Source organism: Larus michahellis, chromosome 22 (assembly GCF_964199755.1).
Source record: "Larus michahellis chromosome 22, bLarMic1.1, whole genome shotgun sequence".
NCBI lineage: Eukaryota > Metazoa > Chordata > Aves > Charadriiformes > Laridae > Larus > Larus michahellis.
In genome coordinates this window covers 4,651,212-4,669,449 of record NC_133917.1, presented here as the reverse complement: position 1 = coordinate 4,669,449, position 18,238 = coordinate 4,651,212, and the positions used below count along the sequence as shown (strand labels likewise).

The window sequence follows — 18,238 nt, the reverse complement described above, 5'->3', positions numbered from 1 at the left end:
GGAGCGCGTGGGCCCCTCTTCTGTTATTCTGGGCCTCTGAAAAGCACCTTTTTAAGGTTGAGGGACCCGTTCTGCGCTGTTCTGGACGGACACCACGCAGCACCACGCTTGACCGTTTTCACACGTTTTTATTGAGCTCCGTCTCCGCCCCCCGCCCGGGGACCCCCCGTGGGGCCGTTTCCCGCCCCCGCTCCAGCCGGGAAAGGCGGGGCCGGGCCCCGGGCCGCCCTCAGCTCTCGGGGCCGGCGGCGGCCTGCCGCTCCCGGCGGCGCTGGAGGAGGCGGTAGGCCCGGGTCCCGCACAGGTACCCGCCGTACACCGTCAGCAGCGCCATGGAGCCGGAGAAGGCCTTGTACCCGAAGTCGGCCAGCTGCTTGCCGGACACCATGGCTGCGCCTGCAACAGAGGGCGTCGGTCAGCGGGCCCGGGAGCGCTCCCTCCCCGGCCCGGTCCCGCCGGGCTCTCCCCCCTCCCCGCTCCGTACCTGCGCCCTCGGGCTCCGGTACCCCCGACCTGCGGCTCCGCTGGCTTCCGCTAGCGCCCCTCCTCCGCCCGTCACGCGGCTGCCGCGCTGCCCGCTGGGACGTGTGGTCCGCCGAGGGGCGGGCGGCGGCGCCCCCTGGCGGTGGGCGGCGGCGCCGCTCCGTCCCCTCAGGCGGCCGTGGCGGGTCGCGGCCGTGGCGGGTCACGGCCGCGGCCGGGCAGCGCTGCCCGGCCCCGCTCCCTCAGCGCAGCCCGGCGGCCTGGCCTTTCCCCGTGGGGAACACCGCGGGCTGCCCTGCGCGGGGCTGAGGCGCCAGCAGCCCCGAGGGGACCGGCCTCGGCTGCACAGGGGATGGAGCGAAGGCCGCGACAGTCCGGCGCCAGCCCTGGGGCACCCACAGGCCTCACCGCCCTCCCCGAGGGCCCAGCCCGCGCTCACCGCCAGAGAGGCTGCTTCCAGGGGACTGCAGGAGGCCGCGCTCCTCCGAAACCTGCTCTTGGGCACCCCCGCAGAGCTCCTTGCTGGCATGTGGGGAGTGCTGCCCCAGCGCTGCCCTGCCCCGCCAGCCCTGTCAAGCGCTGAGCCTGCAGGACACGGGCCACCTCCCCTCTCCCTTATCCTTTCCCCAGGCCGCTGCACAGCAGCAGCTCCAGCAGCTGCAGCGTCCTGCAGAGCCGGGATGTGCTGAGGCTGCAGAACATAACTCCAAATGGCAAAGGGAAGACTTTTTATAGCTCACGCGCTCCTTTGGAGTGTCTACAAGCAAGAGGCTTTGTGCACCAGCCATCCCCCAGGTGAGACCTGGGACCTTCAGCAAATGCTGTCAGGGCTTGCAGGGACTCAGGTGCTGCCCACAGTGCTCAGCACTAAAGAAACCCGCGCAAAGCACTTCCACAGCAGAGGAGCTAACAGCTAAATGCAAGTCCAACACAGAATTCCAGATCCTGCTGCAGCTCCAGGCAGGTGCTGGCAAGAGTTTAGCAAGCTAAGGTGAGAGACTGCGCTGTGTTGAGGGAGACCCTCACTCCTGTGTGAGCCTCACGTCCAAACACTTGAGCTGGGATTCCTGAAGCACTTCAAGACAACAGGAAGCAGAAGTTGTGCCAGCCCTCCAGGAACATGCCGGACCCCCTTTATCCTCCCTCCAACCTCAATAAAGTTCCTCTTTAGAGGAAGCCGATGCTGGCTACTTTCTGTACAATAGCTGAGTTGAATTTAAAGGTCGTAGGGTGCCTAGTGAGAAAGCATGTCTAATAAAAGGTACAGAAACAACTGCAGTGCCAGCAGATTAAATTCCCCTAGCAAGAGGCTGAGCAGAGGGCTAGCCGTCCCGGAAAGGTCACTCAGTACGAGATGCATTTCAAAGAAAGACAGGGACTAGGCAAGTCCAGGAAAAGCAGCTGGGAAGAGATGAATAAAACACCACAGCACGTCCCAAGAAACCAAGACATCAGAGAAGGGGAGGCCTGGGGTACACGGGGCACGGCGGGATCCTGGCCTGGCTCCTGCTAGCCCCAGGTAGAAGCGTTAGGATTCCGTACCCGGTTCAGCACTGCACTCTCAACCCTCTTCTGTCCTACAGCCAAACTTTAACACTGGAACCGCTGCTGAGAAAAAGCAAGTGGGACACTGTGTTGCGTTGTGACTGAACAGCAGCCTGCGGGGGCATTCTTGCTGTTTCTGGGACAGCACACGAGGGTGCAGAGCCAGGCGGGAACTGTCGCTTAGCAAGCCTAGCAGGCACCAACCCAAAGACAATGATGCACAGGAGCCACAGAGCAAAGAGCACATCTCCCCTCTCCTCTCCAAGTTTATTATTAATTTAAAGGTTCGTAAAGTACACTGCTAGTCAGAGACCCGGTGGCACTAGGGCCCGGAATGGGGGTGGACAGCAAGACCTGCAGCAGCTCCAGCCTGCCAGCCCAGACAGGGATCAGTGAACCGCTGGACACGCTGGCCTGAGCAAACACCAGCAGAGTGAGCCAGCTTCAGAGGACCAGAGGGGCACGTGGCACCCGGCTGGACAAGGGGCAAGTTTCAAAGGCACAACACAAGGCATGAGACCTCTGTCCTCTCCTGTGATGTTGGAGGTCTCCTCGTACCTCTTGCAGATCACATGTCCATTGCTGCCCCTTGTGCCAGCGGGCAGTTTCCAGCACCCTCGCAGGAGGGGCAACAGGGAAAAAGCGCGGAACCTGCTTTCTTAGCACCTGGAAAGCCATGTAGAAGCACAGATGGGAGCAAGTCAGAGAGAAGGCAGAAAGCTGCTGTGGATCATTCATATAAAAGCAACATGACCCGCTGCTTTGTCAGGTACGCTGCCAAGGGCTACACAGCCTGCCAGCTGCTCAGAAAGACTTCGGGGCAGTTGGCCCCTGCACTGCCAAAGCCAGCCAGAGGACAAACTGATAGGAGGGAGAAAGGCTGCCCGGGGAGAATCAGTGGGCATGGAATTAACACAGGCAGATCTGACAACGGGGGAGTTCCCCAGGTGCAGGGGCCAGGTTTGATTGTGAGAGCAAAAAGTCTAAACAAACAAGCTCTAAAGTCTCACCCTGGGGCTGCCCTCACAAGCAAAGCATTGGCTGTACCATTCATCTGGAGCAGCTGGCAGTGGCTAGGGAAATAGCACATGGCAGGGTGGAAAAGAATGCTATTTTCTGTGCCGGTGCTTCTTAAAAGTGATTCTCAGCCCCTTTGAAAGTCCATAGGAGCTTCACTCATCCTGGTGGAGCCTGGTGGGGAACCGTGCCTTCTCCACGAGACAGTTAAGCCAAAAGCAACAGCAGGGAGCAGAGTGGCCCCATGGGGCTAATAGCAAAGGCAGTGCCTCCTGCACAGCCCCTATCGATCAAGATGACCTGGCAGAGTCTCTCTGAGAACTGAATCCATCACAGCAAGAGAAAGTGAAAGGAGGAAGACGCTCGGCCCCGCTCCGGGCAGACCCTAGAGATCAGCAGAAGCTAAATGAGCCCTTCAAGGAGAGAGGGAGATCAGCAGGTACCTCTGTGCAGATGCCAGGCTCAGGCTGGCAGAGTCCAGGGCTGAGAAAGGGAACCTCTGCCCTTCCAGCACTCTGCAAAGGCTCCCAGGAAATCCGGACTCCTCACAAAGCTGTAGCATCAGAGCAAGTTGGTGCAGGCAGGAGCTCCCCACGCTTCTTGGCAGGATTGGTGGTTTCACAGGCAGAGTCCACTTACTTATGCTCAGGGTGATTCTGGAGACACTTGATGACATCGGTAACAGGTTTGCCCTCGTAGCAGATCTGATACACAGCTGTGAAGAGGGGGAACCTGTGGGCAGATGAACAAAGTCACCCCCCGCGCTGTCACCAGAGCTGGCAGTCAGAGCACCTCAACTTCTGTTGCGACCTGCAGGACCACTGGGCAGGAGCAGGTGGGACAGTGGCACGGGGCCTCATCCAGCAGGACATTTCTGCCCAGCTGGTTTGATGTGGGCAGTGCAGAGATTCACCTGAACAGCAGAGACACTACGGGTGGGTTTCCCCTCCCACAGCTGCCGGAAAGATCCCAGCCCCACCCCAAAAGAACAGACAAGGGAAACAAGAGCACTCACTTCTCCACTACATTCTTGCTTTTCAGGATGCGATGCAGCTCAGCAGATGTCTGGGGACCCTGCAGCTTCTGCCCATTCAACATCTCCTTCTCCAGCTGCTCAATAGACTGAAACAACCCAGGAGTGAGGGAGCTGGGCCCTGCAACCCCATCCGCCGTCCCACCTTCCTTCCCTAGAGCCAGGCTGCGGCACTTGGTGAGCGAAGGCAGGATGCCATGGCTCTAATTGGGTCCATCCTGCTGCCAGCTCAGCAGGTTGATAGATATCAACGTCGCCTGCTCCCTGCTCTGCTTACCTTCCCAGTCTTGGCAAAAGCCTCAGCCACCTTGCGGTTGCGGCCACCATAGCAGGTAGTGATGAGGTCAGCGACCCCGCAGCTCTCCAGGAAGGTGGAGGGGGAGACGGGGCCCTTACAGAAGAGTTTGGCAAAGCCAATCATCTCCATCAGCCCCAGACGGATCACAGCAGCCTTTGTGTTGTCTCCATAACCGAGTCCATCACAGAAACCAGCTCCTACAGCCACAACGTTCTGGAAAACGGCAACAACGTGGAGGGGTCTGTTCCCAACAGAGCTCAGGGCTTTGCTGTGTCCGTGACCCGCCTGTGTGATCCCCAGCACAGGCTCCTGCCTGCCCCTGCCTGTGCCAGCAATCATCATCCCTCCAAGCTGCTGAACAGGACACATCCACAGTTCCCTCCAGTCTGGCTTTTGACCCAACGGTCTCAGCAAGCCACAGCGCGATACCCAGTGGAGTTCACTCAGCTGGCAGCCTCCCCCCCCAGCTCCCTGCAGGGCCCTAGAGAACTGCAGACTTTGCTAACCAAGACCCGCAAACCCCGGTGAGCGGCTCCCCCACCTTGAGAGCCCCGCAGATCTCTACGGTGTCAGCTTCCTGCACCACCGTCACCCGGAAATTCGGGGTCTGCATCAGCTCCTTCAGCGTCTGCCCGTGCTGCGTGTTCTTGCAGCCTGATGAGACAAAGGGAGGAGGAGGAAGATGATGGGGGGAGACCCTGAGGTAGGACTGTGCCGCTCTCCTGCCCAGTGGTGTGCTCCTGCAGCATAGTCCTTGCAGTTGGTGCAGCGAGAGGAACCTATTGCCCAACTGATGGATGTTGCTAAACATTTGCAGGTCCACAAAGTGCCACGCACACATTGAGTGGCAGATAAGCGAGGTTCAACCTTGGAATTCCCAGAAGACGGGGACGATCCCTACTGCTGTGTCGAGCAAGACAGAAATGACATGCCCAGCAGATTAAAGGCATCTTCAGAGGTTGCAAATTTGGGTTTGGAGGCTGCTGTTGTCCCTGTTCCTGCGATGTCCTGCACGAGAGCGTTTCTGTGTGCTTGCAGCGATAGCACGCGCTGTTATACCTCCCCAGTCTCTGCAGCCTCCTGCACAGCGTGTTTGCTTTTGTTTAAAATATAGACACTTTGAATCCCGTAACTTCTAACCCAGCAAACTCTTCTGTTGGTTTTGGCTGCTGTACGTGATTCACAAACAGTGTGGAGGATGTCAGAACAGTCACCAGATGAACTTTCAAGCAGCCCTGGCTGGCAGTAACACGAGATCCAGGTGAGCGTCCCTTGAAGCCCAAGGAAACGAAGGTAGGAACTCCATTGCCTAAAGGGACTCTTAGCGTACACCCCTTTCCTTTGCGGCAGGCAGACTGCCTGACGCTCAGGCTGGCAAGGAGCTTTTAGACACACAACTCTGTTTTTCGTGAAGTGAGCAATTACATCATAAACCCTCTGAATGAGCTCCTACGGAGTCCCGCTGCCTCCACGGGGAAAAAGGGCTGGCTCACGCTGGGCAGCAGTAGTTTGAGCTGCACCATGCTCCCCCCTTTGCCTCTTCCTGCTCGTCAGAAATGAAGGCTGCTAATGAGGAGGGCTTTTGGCTCCTTACCGATGGTTGTTTCACAGAACTTCTCTCCTGCCACTTCATTAGCAATGTTGGCCCCCATGAGGACGCTCATCTCGATTCCCAGTTGCTCATGGATAATGTCTGAGATCAGCCTCAGCCCATCTGGTCCTTCGTCCACCCCCTGAGAGGCAACCAGGGACAGAGATGAGCACCTGCCCCCCTGGAGACCTACTGCCCCCCTGCCCCGATCCTGTCATTCCCTGTGCTTCAATGCTCCGACTCCCATCCCCCCAGTGCTCAGCTGCACCCCACTCCTCACAGTCCCTGAGATCCCCCATGTGCCCTCACCCTTCTCCTCCACCAGTACACCTCCAAATCCCCATCAAGACTCTGCCCCCACTTCCCACTCTCCCCACATCCTCCCTATAGCCCTGGAGCCCAGTTTCTGCTCCAGAATCCCAGGATTCCCCTCGCAGCCTCTCCGAGCCAGGCTGCTTCCAGCTAAGCCCCCTTGACGCAGCGCCCCAGCGAGCTGCCCGGGCAGCGCTCCTCCTGCTCACACCTTAATGAGCGACATCCCAATAGCATCTTTCTTCACGTGGCCCTTGAGCTGGTCACAGACTTTGCGGATAAACTGGTGGGGCACCACGAACAGGAGGATGTCAGCCCCAGCACAGGCTTTCAGCAGGTCTGGCTCTGCTACCTGAAGAGATTAGGACTGTCGTCGGGGGCTTGTGCCTGTAGTAAGTGTGTCCTGAACCCAGGACAAGGGGAGCAGGGGCTTGAGAGCAACTGCTGGGGGCTTCCCTGTGAGGGAAGGAAGGGCACGGTGTCACTGCCCTGAGGTCCCCTTCCAGGGCAGAGGGGCTGGCGCAGAGCAGGGCAAAAGCAGCCTGAGCTGGTCCCACAAGAGCCGGGGTCATTCTGGGGACCCCAGCAGGCCAGTGCCAGCCGAGGGGCTGAGCGTACAGCCGTGGGGCAGCAGCCCCCGGGCTCTCCATGCGCTGCCGATGCCAGTTCGCAGGCAGCCACATGGCCTCAAGCCCAGCCTGTGGGATGCCAGAGCGGGGGCAAAGGTGGGCAGTGAGAGCAGCCAGGGCTGCAGCTCGTCCAAGCACGGATCAAGGTCACTGGGAGGGTGTAGCTGAGTCCCATGCAGCCCGGTGCATCCCCTGCTTTCACACACCGGTGCCCAGCACACCAGCAGAGCTATTTATTACCTCTCACCAGAGAGCCCGGCTGCCGGCACCGGACCTTGCGCTCAGCGGAGGGGCTGCCGTCGGGCCACACTCACCACATTGGGGGGCAGCTTGTGCCCTGGCAGGTACTTGACATTTTCGTGCTCCGTGTTGATGATGTCGGTGAGCCGCCGGCCGTCCACCTCCTCCTCCAGCACCCACATGTTCACCTGGTTCTCAAAGGTGCTCAGCTGTGCCGCATTGCTGCCGGCGATCTTGGCGATGGCCGAGCCCCTGCGTGGGCAGAGCAGAGCCGTAGGCAGCGGGCACCGAGGCCGCTGGCACCAGGGAGCCCAGTGCGCCGCAGGTCACTGGGGGTCCTGGTGAAACGGGGACAGCTTGCAGCGGGTACCGTGGGGCGCTAGGGAGGACGGGGACGAAGAGGGGACCGGGGTGGCCGGGCAGCGGGCACTCACCAGTTGCCGGAGCCCACGATGCAGACTTTCTTGCCACCCATGGTGCAGGGAGCCGGGGCGCTGCGCAGCGCTGAGCCCGCCGCTGGTATTTCAAGGCCGCCCGGAGCAGGGGCGGCCCCGTCCCGCCCCCGTCCCCGCCTGCCCCCGGGGAAACCGGGCACCGAGCCCCGGGGCGGCAGCACCGGCCGCTCTCCCGGGCGCCGCCGGTGCTCGCAGCTCGGGGGGCGGCAATGCGAGACCGTGCTGCAGGCGTAAACTGCTCCCCTGAAGCAAAGGTGAAGTAGCTCACATCCCAAATCTCAGCAGAAGCAGGAGTCGTGACTGCAGAGCTTCTCTCTTCCCTTTTCCACAGAAAAGCATTTTATCCCCCCCCCCCGCCCCCCGAAGTAAGAAACATGAACCGTGTGGTTGCGGACCCGGGACACAACCCCTGCTCTGATCTCACAGCCTTGAGCAGCAGCACTAACGGCCTGACCTCAGGCAAACTGCGCCTTTTTCTAGCCACAGAGGAGTTTTCCCTTGCCACAAGGGCTTACAGGTGCATTACATTTCTACTTTTATAAACAAGGCAGGGTGGAGACACTGCTGCCCCTTTTGCATAGTTTTAAGCCCTTGTATGTAAACTTTAATACAGTTACCTCAAAATTATGCCCGACTCCCATGGGGGGGAAACAGGCTGTCACAATTCTGCAAGGCAGCAGAGTGTGGAAACTGGCCCGTCTAGATTTTATCAGCAGCTTGGCCACTAGATTTCCAGTTTTGCTCAAGTTACTTTTCTTGTTTACCACAAAAGCACTTTTGCAAAGGCTTAGCAGACTCTGCGAGCCAGAGATCCTTACATGAAAGGCTCTCTATAAAAGGCCAAACTATGAAGAACATTTTCTCTGCAGCCTCTTAACCCAGTTGGCTTTGTTAAAAATTAAAAAAAAAAAAAAAAAAAAGAGAAAGAAAGAAAAAAAGTGGAGATAATCCAATCCTGTCCCTTCCCAGGCAAGTAAATGAAGTGTCATTCACCAAGGCAGCTGCGGAGAGAAAGCGTGCTGTCAGCACAGAAGGAGGGAGGACAGCTTCCTTCACAGGAGGCTTTTATTAAAACTGGGTGACATCTACAAGGATACAGTACAAAAAAAAAAAAATTTTGGTCCATGGAAAAAACCATAATATTCAGTTAAGAAAAGCAGTTATTCTGCAACAGCTATGTTTGCCTACGCAGTACTCAGCATCCTTCATGTGTGATTCCCCTGAGGAGTCAGTGGGCTGCTTCATCAGCACCAAGACCTTCACCCCAGAACCACAGAGGAGCCATTTCATAAGGGGGCAAAGGAGAAGGGAGGTCGAGAGTCTATTACTCACGGACATGTAGTAACACACACACGAGGAGTAGGGCCACCCAGGCTCCCAAATTCGTAGCAACCTTCCCAACCACAGCAAAGCTGGGTGTGGGGATGAGGGGGGGTTTGTCAGTAACAGGTTTTTGCAGCTATTCCAAGAGAATACGACCAACTTTCAAGTCCATTTGCATTACAGTCTCGAGAAGAAATACTGAGATCTGGGTTAAGAGAGGCCACTCCCTTACACCTGACCACTAGTTCACCAGTAATTCATTCCACAGAGGCATCTGGGCTGCTACTCCCCACGGTCGAGAAAATCTACTTGTACATTCCTGAACCATGCTGGGCCTTATGGCAGCCCCAGAACCTAAAACGTGACTAAAAACCACAGGAGCTTCGGCACGGAAACACCTGCTAACTCGCGTACGCTTGGAGCTATGTCCATTCCCAAGGACTGTCCCGTTACACCCTCAGGTCCACGCGAAGGAGCTTCTGGTCCCCACAGCAAGTGACACAGGATAACTGTCCCAAAGGAATGAACCTACAGCGCTGCAGCCCTGCACAATTCCACCAGGCAGCTGCTGCGTCCCCTCTCCCTGCTACAGGGAGCACAAGCAGCCAGATGGCTTGCTGGAACCGCAGGCGTAGGTCTTTTGAAGTGCAGAGAAACCTCACCACTCCAATGCTTCCACGTCCCTGCAGTAAACCAATGCCTCAGCTCCCCTGTGATGCCCGCCTAGGACAGTCTGTCAAAGAACACAAAGGGAACGGGGCAGGGAAAAAAGGGACAAGGGGAGAAGCAATTCTCTACACAGTCCAGTAACTTCCTCCAGGAGGAGAGTGACTTATGAGGCAGCCCAGTGCAGCAGCACCCTCCGAGCGAGGGAGTGAGGGCAGGGAGGTATGTCAGCTCATGGCATCCTGGCACCTTGCTATAAAACCAGGCAGGGAAGGGACGAGCCACAGAACTCCACCCTTACAGCAGATCCAGGCTTCCCAGACCCAGGTCTCGTGTGCCACAACTAGATGCTAGTTGGGGAGGGATGGGCTGTGGTTTCTGAACTTGAGAAAGGCTCCAAGTCAGCAGTCGTACTGGCTACTGGGGACACTACCGGGCAGTGCAGAGTCAAGGGGAGGCTCTCGGAAGCCTTGGGACTGACAAGGCAACAGTCAGGAAGAAAACCAGGTAGAAATGTGTGCTCATTGGAGCCCGTCTGCTTGCCACACCCCAGAAGACCCCAGGTGTCCTGGAGTTGCCCCAACAGGGACAATGCCAGGATGAATAGTGATGCGGGCCTCGCTGCCGGAGCGGGATTATGTGAGCCTCAACAGTGTACTCTGCAGCTCTCTGTCTCCACAAATAGCTGTGATGCCTTCTGGTTGGGGAGGAGCGGAGCAGCCTATGTGTTACGGATTCCCAGAGCCTGCTCCAATTCCTGCCGTCTTTGCTGCACCTGCAAGAGAAGCCAGAATAGCAGCGTTACCGTACTTGGATGGTGCAGCACCGTAGCATACGGGTAACACAGGACCCATCTGGAAAACGGTAAACTCAAACTGGGACCAAGATGCACCAGCAGTATGTACAAGCAAAGCTTAGCACTGCCACTTTCCACCGGCAGCATGGAGTAACAGGCAGGTACTCGGAGCCACTGGGTACAGAAGGGGACCCCTACTCAGGGACGCTCACCTTGGAGTAGAAGTATCTGCACACAGCTTCCTGAGCCCACGGCTGGAAGTAGAACTCAGCTCTACGCTCCTCTTCAGGATTCCCAACAACATCAGTCATTGTCTGGAGAGCACAAAGGACACAACAGTTCAGGGAGTGCAAAAGCTCTGGCTGTCCTAAGCAAACCCACACCCCCTCCCCTTTCCTCAAAGACATTTCAGTACAGTCAGGTCAGGTTCTTACACTTGACTCCAATTCTAGTCTCGCTTTCTGAGCAGGAAATTGCCTCTCTCTCTGTGGGAGCCGGTTATAATGAGGGAAGCGTGTGACTGGATCCACCTTCCACACAAGACAAAGCTTTTACCTTTAAATCCCGGCACTGGGACTGTAGCCAGTCGTTGATGAAGCCCTGAGGATCTCGGGCAAAGCTCAGCATGAACTCCCGCTGGGTCTTCAGCTGGTTAATTGTCTCTATTGTTTCATGAATCTGAAGGAGATAAGCACAGCAACTAAACTGCTGAATAGGGGGAAAAGTCAGACAGAAACATGAAGAGACCCAGCGAACTCTTATACTCCCTGGTTGACTTATACCCATCAAACAGGATTTTCAATTCCCAGTTTCCTGCTCTGAATATTACCAATTTTCCCACTGACCATTTGCTTTAGAACTATGTTTCCAGGTAAAGTCACCCGTTTGTCAGCATGGCTGACCCCACTCTAGGTTCCAAATGCACAACAGAGCAAAGCTGAACTCCTGTCCTGCTCAGGGCTCGCCTGCTCCAGTGACACATTCCCACCCAGCCCGGAGGAGGGCAGAGCTGAAGGAGCTCTTCCTACCTTGTTATCCAGAGCAGCAATTTCCTGTTGACTGGCTGTGGAGAGCAGGAAGGAATTCATCTGAGTTTTCAAGGTATCGTCCACCTCCACATCAATGTCATAGCAAGCTGTTTTCTTCTGGTCGTTTGGGTCAACACTAGGGGCAGCCACAAGAAAGAAGCCAAAATAAGCGAGTAGCTCAAGAAAGCACCAAGTTGTAGCTCCTCTAAAATGATGCAGGATATGGACCGCAGGCAGGGACAAGCCAAGGTAGCGTTAGCTTCAGCTCTAACGCCAAGCAGCAAAGCGCCACTGATGGCTTTGCAGCACAAAGACCAAGTGATTGCTCCAAGCAGATTTCCATCTGCAAAAGTGTAATGCAAAGGACAGCATGAACGTGGGAGTGCCTTGTGGAAAAGAGGGACGTGGTAAATGAAAGAGGCGGCTGTTCTTGTACAAAGAAACAATGACAGGCAACGTGGGAACCACTGCTAAAATCAGAACATATTACAATGTCTTCCTGTGCCAGCCTCATCCATCCCTTCCACTCTTCTTCCAAGAAATAGGAAATCAAGTGTCCCAGTCTCACCTGATCACATGATTAATGATGATCGGTTCTGGGGGCATAAGCAACGCGTGAAGTCTTTGTGGGATTTCAGAGAACTTCATCCGCTGAGATTCAAATATCTGTGACAGAAAAAACACAGGGCTAAGGAAAGCAATGGGAGCTCAGTGACAGCAACCACTGGCTGCTGACAAAGAAAAGCTGAAAACAGTCGCTTGTTCCAGCCGCACTGTTACCTGCTGGAGGTATTTGTCACAGATGACATACTCCCGCTCATGGGGGTCCTGGAGCTTGTGGGTCTTGATATATTGCCACAAAGCCTGGATGATCACTGGACGGGTCTGAGTGTGAATCCCCAAGAGACGAGCCAAGCGGGGATCCAGTTTGAACTGGGGAGGCTGAAACAAACAGCCCAGAAAGGTGAGATGGCCGCAGACACAGCTATGACACCGTACACGCCCTGCGCTGTTACTCCCGACACCTCACCTGGTAATCCAGCATCAGAAGGACAGTACAGCGCACATTTACATCTCCTGGCCTCTTCACCTGGAAGCCATCCGTCTCCTGAGTTGTAGCAGTCCTGTGCCACTGAACAGGAGAGGGCATTTAGAATCACCCCCACGCTTGGTTCCCTTCGCTCCTCTGCTGCTTGGCACCCAACAAGCTTGCCAGTAAATCCCACCCACCTAGAGAAAGTTCACCTCATTTCCACTTACAGCTTGAAACAAGTGTCCAGACCCCCAGCAAGTCAGAGGAAAAGCTAAGATAAGAACTCAAGAGCTCCTGGCCCCCAGCCACTTGTTCAAGCCTTCAGTATCCCCCCTCTCAAGTTACAAGTGATACACAAACCCTGTCTGCTGAAACACCAACCCATTTTTACAGGTAATGCAGCGAAAAGGAGCTCACCTCTACTAGGTGATTGTCAGGGCCATAGAGGTCTTTATCAAGTTCAATGACCAGAGATTTAAAGAAGGATGAGAACTTTCTTTTCTGCTTGGTGGCATCATATTTGGACAGAGCAGACTGCAAGCAACACAGGAAGGAAAAGCGTTAGGACAGCAAGTCTCAGCACTCAAGCACAGCCACCGTGCACAACAGTGTTCCTTGAAGTTCTGAACACCTAAATTCACCAACATGTGCTTGAAAATCAAGTTCCAAGCCAGAAAGTGAAAGACTGGAGTTAAAGATGAGCTTGTAGGAATTAAATTACTCAGCAATTTCATACAACGCAAGTGCCCTGGTTCTCAGAGCCAGGGTACACAACTGCCACTGATCGGCTCTCACCATTAATTCTTATAGCTCTAAGAACTTTGTATAACTCATGTCCTGCCATGGGGATACCCATCGGTCTCCAAGTTGGGCTCTCGATCTCTTCACCATCAGACTCCTTGGAAAACAGAGACGAAGGAGGATATCAAGCCCCTAGCTACACTCTCACGCACTAAGAAACTGGTTTCATCGCCAATTCCAGATCCATAAAGTCACCTCTGTGGTTGGGTATTTCACACTTACATCTTCCAGCAGCCGTCCTTCCACCCGAAGCTCCCAGGAGGCAACTGTTCCTTCACCATCCTCTGCATCCGACTTGGCTGGATTGAAGGTATTGGAGATAAAAATACGTAGCTTTCGTTTTTGCTAAGAGAAAAAGCATCAGCTCAACGTTAATTCTGAAATCTTGCTATCTTGCTTATGTTTTGCTAAAACTGAGCTTACTGTTTTTAGCTGCCTCATATTCCCCCTCTCCCAGGGCAGACAGCAAGGAAAGAGGCATTTCTGGTTCCACTCCTTGGTTGTGCCTGGCGCGTGAAGATGCCTGATACGCCACGCTTACAGGGACATGACCCAAGGTTCATTGCCCTCCTGCTGTCTTAACTAAAGTAAGAGCCTCCAAACCTTGCTTATGATCATAGAATCACAGAATCATAGCGTTGGAAGGGACCTCTGGAGATCATCTCCTCCAAGCCCCGGCCAGAGCAGGGTCACCCACAGCAGGTGGCACAGGGACGCGTCCAGGCGGGTTTTGAATGTCTGTGGAGACGGAGACTCCCCCACCTCTCTGGGCAGCCTCTGCCAGGGCTCTGCCACCCTCAAAGTAAAGAAGTTCCTCCTCATGTTGAGGTGGAACTTCCCATGCTCAAGTTTGTGCCCGTTACCTCTTGTCCTGTCACTGGGCACCACTGAGAAGAGCCTGGCCCCATCCTCCTGCCACCCCCCCTTTCAGTATTTATAAGCGTTGATAAGGTCCCCCCTCAGCCATCTTTTTTGCAGATTGGAGAGACCAAATCCCTCAGCCTTTCTTCATAAGAGAGATGTTCCACCCCCTAATCATCTTTGTAGCCCTTTGCTGCACCCTCTCCAGCTGTTCCCTGTCCTTCTTGAACTGGGGAGCCCAGATTCATGACAACCATGAACGCAGCCCTCCCCTACCTTAATGGGTCGCTTCAAAGCCTCCTGGATATCCAAGCGTTTCCTCATAATTGTCTGGTCCAATTTCCTTTCAAAGGCCAGCAAGTCCATATAGGCCTGAGACTCGGGTACGAGTTCACGAATCTAGAGCCAATCAAGAATGCAAATCACTGTCAGCTCCCCCGCACTTCTCCAGCCTACTTTGCATCAACGCAGGCTGCAGCTGCGTGTGCCACTCACCCTCTGAGGTAGAATTTTGTCAGCCATCTTCTTCTTTTTAGCGCTGTTAAGGAAGAAGATGCACACACAGTCATTAAAATGGCAACCACTTTGTGCAAATGAACTGTAGGCACTCACGAAGGGAGCAAGATGACAACTTGTTCTCTGGTTTAGTACTGCCGCGTTAGCGGTGTGCTCAGCCTGATGCCAGTCTCGGGCCCGGGCTCTCCTTTTCAGAGGCTCTTATTGCTACCATCAGTGCAGTCAGGCTCTGTATTCCCCATGGCCCCTGCCGGGCCTCCAGCACCGCAGAGCTGACGAAGCCCACGGCGGTGTGACGAACTAACGCACCTGAACATTTCACATCCTCTGTGAGAGCTCAGAAAGCGGGGTTACATCAAGTTGGAAAGGGCGTACTACACATAATGCCTAACCAAAGCGACTCTCTAGCCTCCATTAGCTTTAGATGGACTTTTCTAGGAAATGCATTTTAAATCAAGAGATGAATTACCAGTGTTAGAATCATAGGATCGTCTGGATTGGAAGGGACCTTTCAGATCATAGAGTCCAACGATCCACCAACACTGCACAAACCACCACTGACCCATGTCCCTCAGCGCCACGTCTGCCCGGCTTTTAAATACCTCCAGGGATGGCAACTCCACCACTGCCCTGGGCAGCCTCTTCCAATGCTTGACAACCCTTTCAGTGAAGAAATTTTTCCTAATATCCATCCTAAACCTCCCCTGGTGCAACTTGAGGCTATTTCCTCCAAGCACGGCAGGAGGCAGAGTGCCCCACACACAGCCCAACAGAAAAGCTTTGTGTCGCTAAGCGCAGCCAGGCCATTGCACCACGTCAGTGACTGACACTCCCTGCTGCCCCACGCAGTCCCCACTTCAGCGAGGACTCACCCCTCGCTCTCTGATCCTAGGGGTGCCTGCCTGCACCCCCAAACCTGGCCTTGCTCCCGGGGGCCTTTGGTGAAAGAGGCAAAACGTCCGTGCCCCCATCTGAGGATGCCCTGAGATGCCCCGATGCCAGGGGACAATGCAGGATGTCCCTGAGACCCAGGGATGTCCCAGGGGACACCAGGATGTCCCAAGACACTACAATGGCTGGGGATGTCCCTGATGCCCAGGGATGCCCCAAGATGTCCTGAGACACCCCGATGCCTGGGGATGTCCTGGAATGCCCTAAGATGCTCTGATGCCCGAGGACGCCCTGGGATGTCCCACTGCCCCTGGATGTCCCCAGTGTCCAAGGATACCCTGAGACACCCCAATGCTTTGGGATGCCCCAGGATGTTCCCAATGGCCTGGGATGCCCCGGGATGTCCCCACTGCCCACGATGCCCCCGCTGTCCTGGGATGTCCCCAGTGCCCGAGGATGCCCTGAGACACCCCGATGTCCAGAGATATCCTGGGATGCTCCCAATGCCCAATGATGCCCTAACACACCCCAATGCCCAGGGATGTCCCAGGATGTCCCCATTGCCCTGGGATACCCTGAGATGTCCCCACTGTCCTGGCATGCCCCCAATGCCCAAGGATGCCCTCAGACACCCCAATGCCCAAGGATGCCCCGGGATGTCCCCACTGCCCCAGGATGCCCCGGGATGTCCCCACTGCCCCAGGATGCCCACAATGCCCGAGGATGCCCTGAGACACCCTGCCGCCCCGTGATGTCCCCGCTGCCCCGGGATACCGGCCCTTACTTGTGGTTGCGGTTGGGCACGGCCTGCGGCTGCACCTGCTGGAGCTGCTGCGGCGCCGGCCTCTTGCGGGCCTGGTCCAGGCTGGCCTGCGCCATCCCGGGCCGCACCGCCGGGCTCCCGCCGTAACCCGGCGGCCCCATGGAGGGGCCCTGGGGCGCCAGCCGGCTGCCCGGTAACATCCCGGGGCGCTGCGGAGAGAAGAAAACCGGTCCAGTGCCCACCGGGCGAAGCCGAAGCCGAGCCCGTCCCCGTCCCCGCCGCCCCCGCTCCCTCCCGCCCCGCCCCGCGCAGCGCCGGTCCCTCCCCCGCCTCACCGGGTAGGCGGCTCCCGGCAGCGGCGAGCGGTACAGGCCCTGACCCGGAGCCGGGCCCATGCGCACCGGCCCGCCCGGCGTGCCCGGGCCCAGCGCGCCGGCCCCAGCAGCGGCCCCACCGCCGCCGCCGCTGGGAGTCACCGACTGGAATCCCGCCCGCGCCGCCATCTTCTTCAGCACAAAGGGGAGCGGGCCGGAACCGGATGTGCGCCATAGAGAGCGCGCGCGGGTCCCGCGCCAGAGAGGCGCCGCCCGCAACTGCTGCCCTCTGCCGGCCGGAGGCCGCGGCGGGGGCGGGGGCGGTGGGGGGTGCAGGGGCCTGGGGAGACCATGGGGTACATGGGGCGTGCGGGGTTCCTGGGGGTGCAGGGGCATGGTCCTGGGGACGTGGGGTATATGGGGGGCTGCAGAGTCCTGGGGGTGATGTGGGGGTGTAGGGTCTTGGGCGGGGGCGTTGTGTGTCCTGGGACCATGGGGGTATTCGGGGGGGAGCGCAGGGTCTTGGGGTGCTGGGGCCGTGGGGTTACGTGGGGCTGTAAGGACTTGGGGGTGCTGGGGCCCGGTCCTGGGGGCGTGTTGGGGCCATGGGGGTGTATCAGGGGGTGCAGGGTCCTGGGCGTATTTGGGCATGGTCCTGGTGGGGTGCTGGTGCCATGGGGGTATATGGGGGGTGCAGGGTTCTGCGGGGGTGTGTGTGTGTGCTGGGGCCATGGGGGTATTTGGGGGGTGCAGGGTTCTGCGGGGGGTTCTGAGGCTATGTCAGAGGGTGCAGGGTCTTGGGGTAAAGTCCTGGGGGATTAGGGGAGGGTACAGGGCCCGTGAGGGTGGCTTTTGGGGTGCTGGGGGCAATGTTCATGGGGAGCCTGCGGGGGATGCAAGGGCCTGGGGGGGCGGGGAGCCCTGTGGGTGTTCGGAGCAGGGTGGCTGTTTTAAGTCAGCAGGCTGGCGGCTCTCATCTCTGTGCGGAACCACCTGTAAGAGAATTTGCAGCTCCTTGAATCCTCATCGAGCTCCCTTCAGGCACGCTTGGGGACTCCTCTACCTGCCTCGGCTGACGTCGCGCTTGGTCTGATCTCTCCTGTCCCCGCCGAGCCTGGCTGATTTCCGCGGCAGCCCCCAGGGTTACTGCCCAGGAGCCGTTACAGTCAGAGCCGCCCTGGAGTTGAGGAGGTTGGGGTGTCAGTCCTGCGCTTGCCAGGCCGGAGCTGCAGCGCTCGCTGTTACAAACGCGTGCCTCTCGCAGGAGATGCTGGTCCTGAAGCCTCCTTTGCTCTGGGGTGTGCTCGAAGGAAGGCGGCTTTGTCTGCCCCGGGGATGGAGGACTCCAGCGTGCAGACCTGGCAGTGACACCTCTCACCAGAACTGCCGTCCTTAACGTCTTAAGAAGTAAGCTTATGGGGGTGTAAATGGACATAAACGGAGTCAGTTTGTTCAGGTTTAGGCTGAGCACCAAGGAAAAGGATTTCTGTCTCCCTTGAGAGTTGCTACAGAAAGCACGATGTTAGAATTAAAGGCCACTTTCTGCAAGTATTTGCATTAAGTTCCCTGTTCCCTGGAGCACTTGCCCTTGCGGTTGCTCAGAGAGAAGGGACACAAATCCAGCCAGCGTTAATCTGTGAAAA

At 56.9% G+C, this 18,238-nt stretch overlaps 3 protein-coding genes across 4 annotated transcripts; all 3 read right to left on the bottom strand.

The window, feature by feature from the left end:
• Positions 1 to 108: 108 nt before the first annotated feature.
• On the bottom strand, positions 109 to 674 carry COX14 (cytochrome c oxidase assembly factor COX14). Its single transcript, XM_074564829.1, has 2 exons — positions 485 to 674; positions 109 to 396 (listed from the first exon to the last, which is right to left on the bottom strand). The coding sequence occupies exon 2, from the start codon at positions 386 to 388 to the stop codon at positions 230 to 232; it is 159 nt and encodes a 52-aa protein (XP_074420930.1). The 5' UTR covers positions 389 to 396; positions 485 to 674; the 3' UTR covers positions 109 to 229.
• Positions 675 to 2,276: 1,602 nt separating this feature from the next.
• GPD1 (glycerol-3-phosphate dehydrogenase 1) lies at positions 2,277 to 7,770 on the bottom strand. Of its 2 annotated transcripts, XM_074564827.1 has the most exons (8): positions 7,583 to 7,770; positions 7,223 to 7,400; positions 6,491 to 6,631; positions 5,971 to 6,109; positions 4,918 to 5,030; positions 4,356 to 4,589; positions 4,061 to 4,167; positions 2,277 to 3,777 (listed from the first exon to the last, which is right to left on the bottom strand). In XM_074564827.1, exons 1-8 carry the CDS (start codon positions 7,621 to 7,623, stop codon positions 3,681 to 3,683), a joined length of 1,050 nt encoding a protein of 349 aa, XP_074420928.1. In that variant the 5' UTR covers positions 7,624 to 7,770; the 3' UTR covers positions 2,277 to 3,680. The 2 variants fall into 2 exon arrangements, with proteins under 2 accessions (XP_074420928.1, XP_074420927.1); XM_074564826.1 differs by lacking the exon at positions 6,491 to 6,631 and having other exon boundaries at positions 7,583 to 7,709.
• Positions 7,771 to 8,637: 867 nt separating this feature from the next.
• Positions 8,638 to 16,797, bottom strand: SMARCD1 (SWI/SNF related BAF chromatin remodeling complex subunit D1). The gene is made up of 13 exons (XM_074565101.1): positions 16,617 to 16,797; positions 16,303 to 16,490; positions 14,607 to 14,649; positions 14,388 to 14,510; positions 13,473 to 13,595; positions 12,867 to 12,983; positions 12,447 to 12,548; positions 12,197 to 12,358; positions 11,985 to 12,082; positions 11,417 to 11,552; positions 10,944 to 11,066; positions 10,601 to 10,702; positions 8,638 to 10,367 (listed from the first exon to the last, which is right to left on the bottom strand). Exons 1-13 carry the CDS (start codon positions 16,782 to 16,784, stop codon positions 10,314 to 10,316), a joined length of 1,539 nt encoding a protein of 512 aa, XP_074421202.1. The 5' UTR covers positions 16,785 to 16,797; the 3' UTR covers positions 8,638 to 10,313.
• Between the last annotated feature and the right edge of the window lie 1,441 nt (positions 16,798 to 18,238).

Excerpts from the sequence above, each read along its gene's own strand:
- COX14 (XM_074564829.1), bottom strand. The coding sequence starts at position 388 with ATGGTGTCCGGCAAGCAGCTGGCCGACTTCGGGTACAAGGCCTTCTCC.
- GPD1 (XM_074564827.1), bottom strand. The coding sequence starts at position 7,623 with ATGGGTGGCAAGAAAGTCTGCATCGTGGGCTCCGGCAACTG. Across the intron at positions 6,632-7,222 it reads ACAAGCTGCCCCCCAATGTG|GTAGCAGAGCCAGACCTGCT; the intron begins GTGAGTGTGGCC and ends TAATCTCTTCAG. Across the intron at positions 4,168-4,355 it reads CTTTTGCCAAGACTGGGAAG|TCTATTGAGCAGCTGGAGAA; the intron begins GTAAGCAGAGCA and ends GGGTTGTTTCAG.
- SMARCD1 (XM_074565101.1), bottom strand. The coding sequence starts at position 16,784 with ATGGCGGCGCGGGCGGGATTCCAGTCGGTGACTCCCAGCGGCGGCGGC. Across the intron at positions 14,511-14,606 it reads ACAAAATTCTACCTCAGAGG|ATTCGTGAACTCGTACCCGA; the intron begins GTGAGTGGCACA and ends GATTGGCTCTAG. Across the intron at positions 12,984-13,472 it reads AAGGACGGCTGCTGGAAGAT|TCTGCTCTGTCCAAATATGA; the intron begins GTAAGTGTGAAA and ends TGTTGCTTGCAG.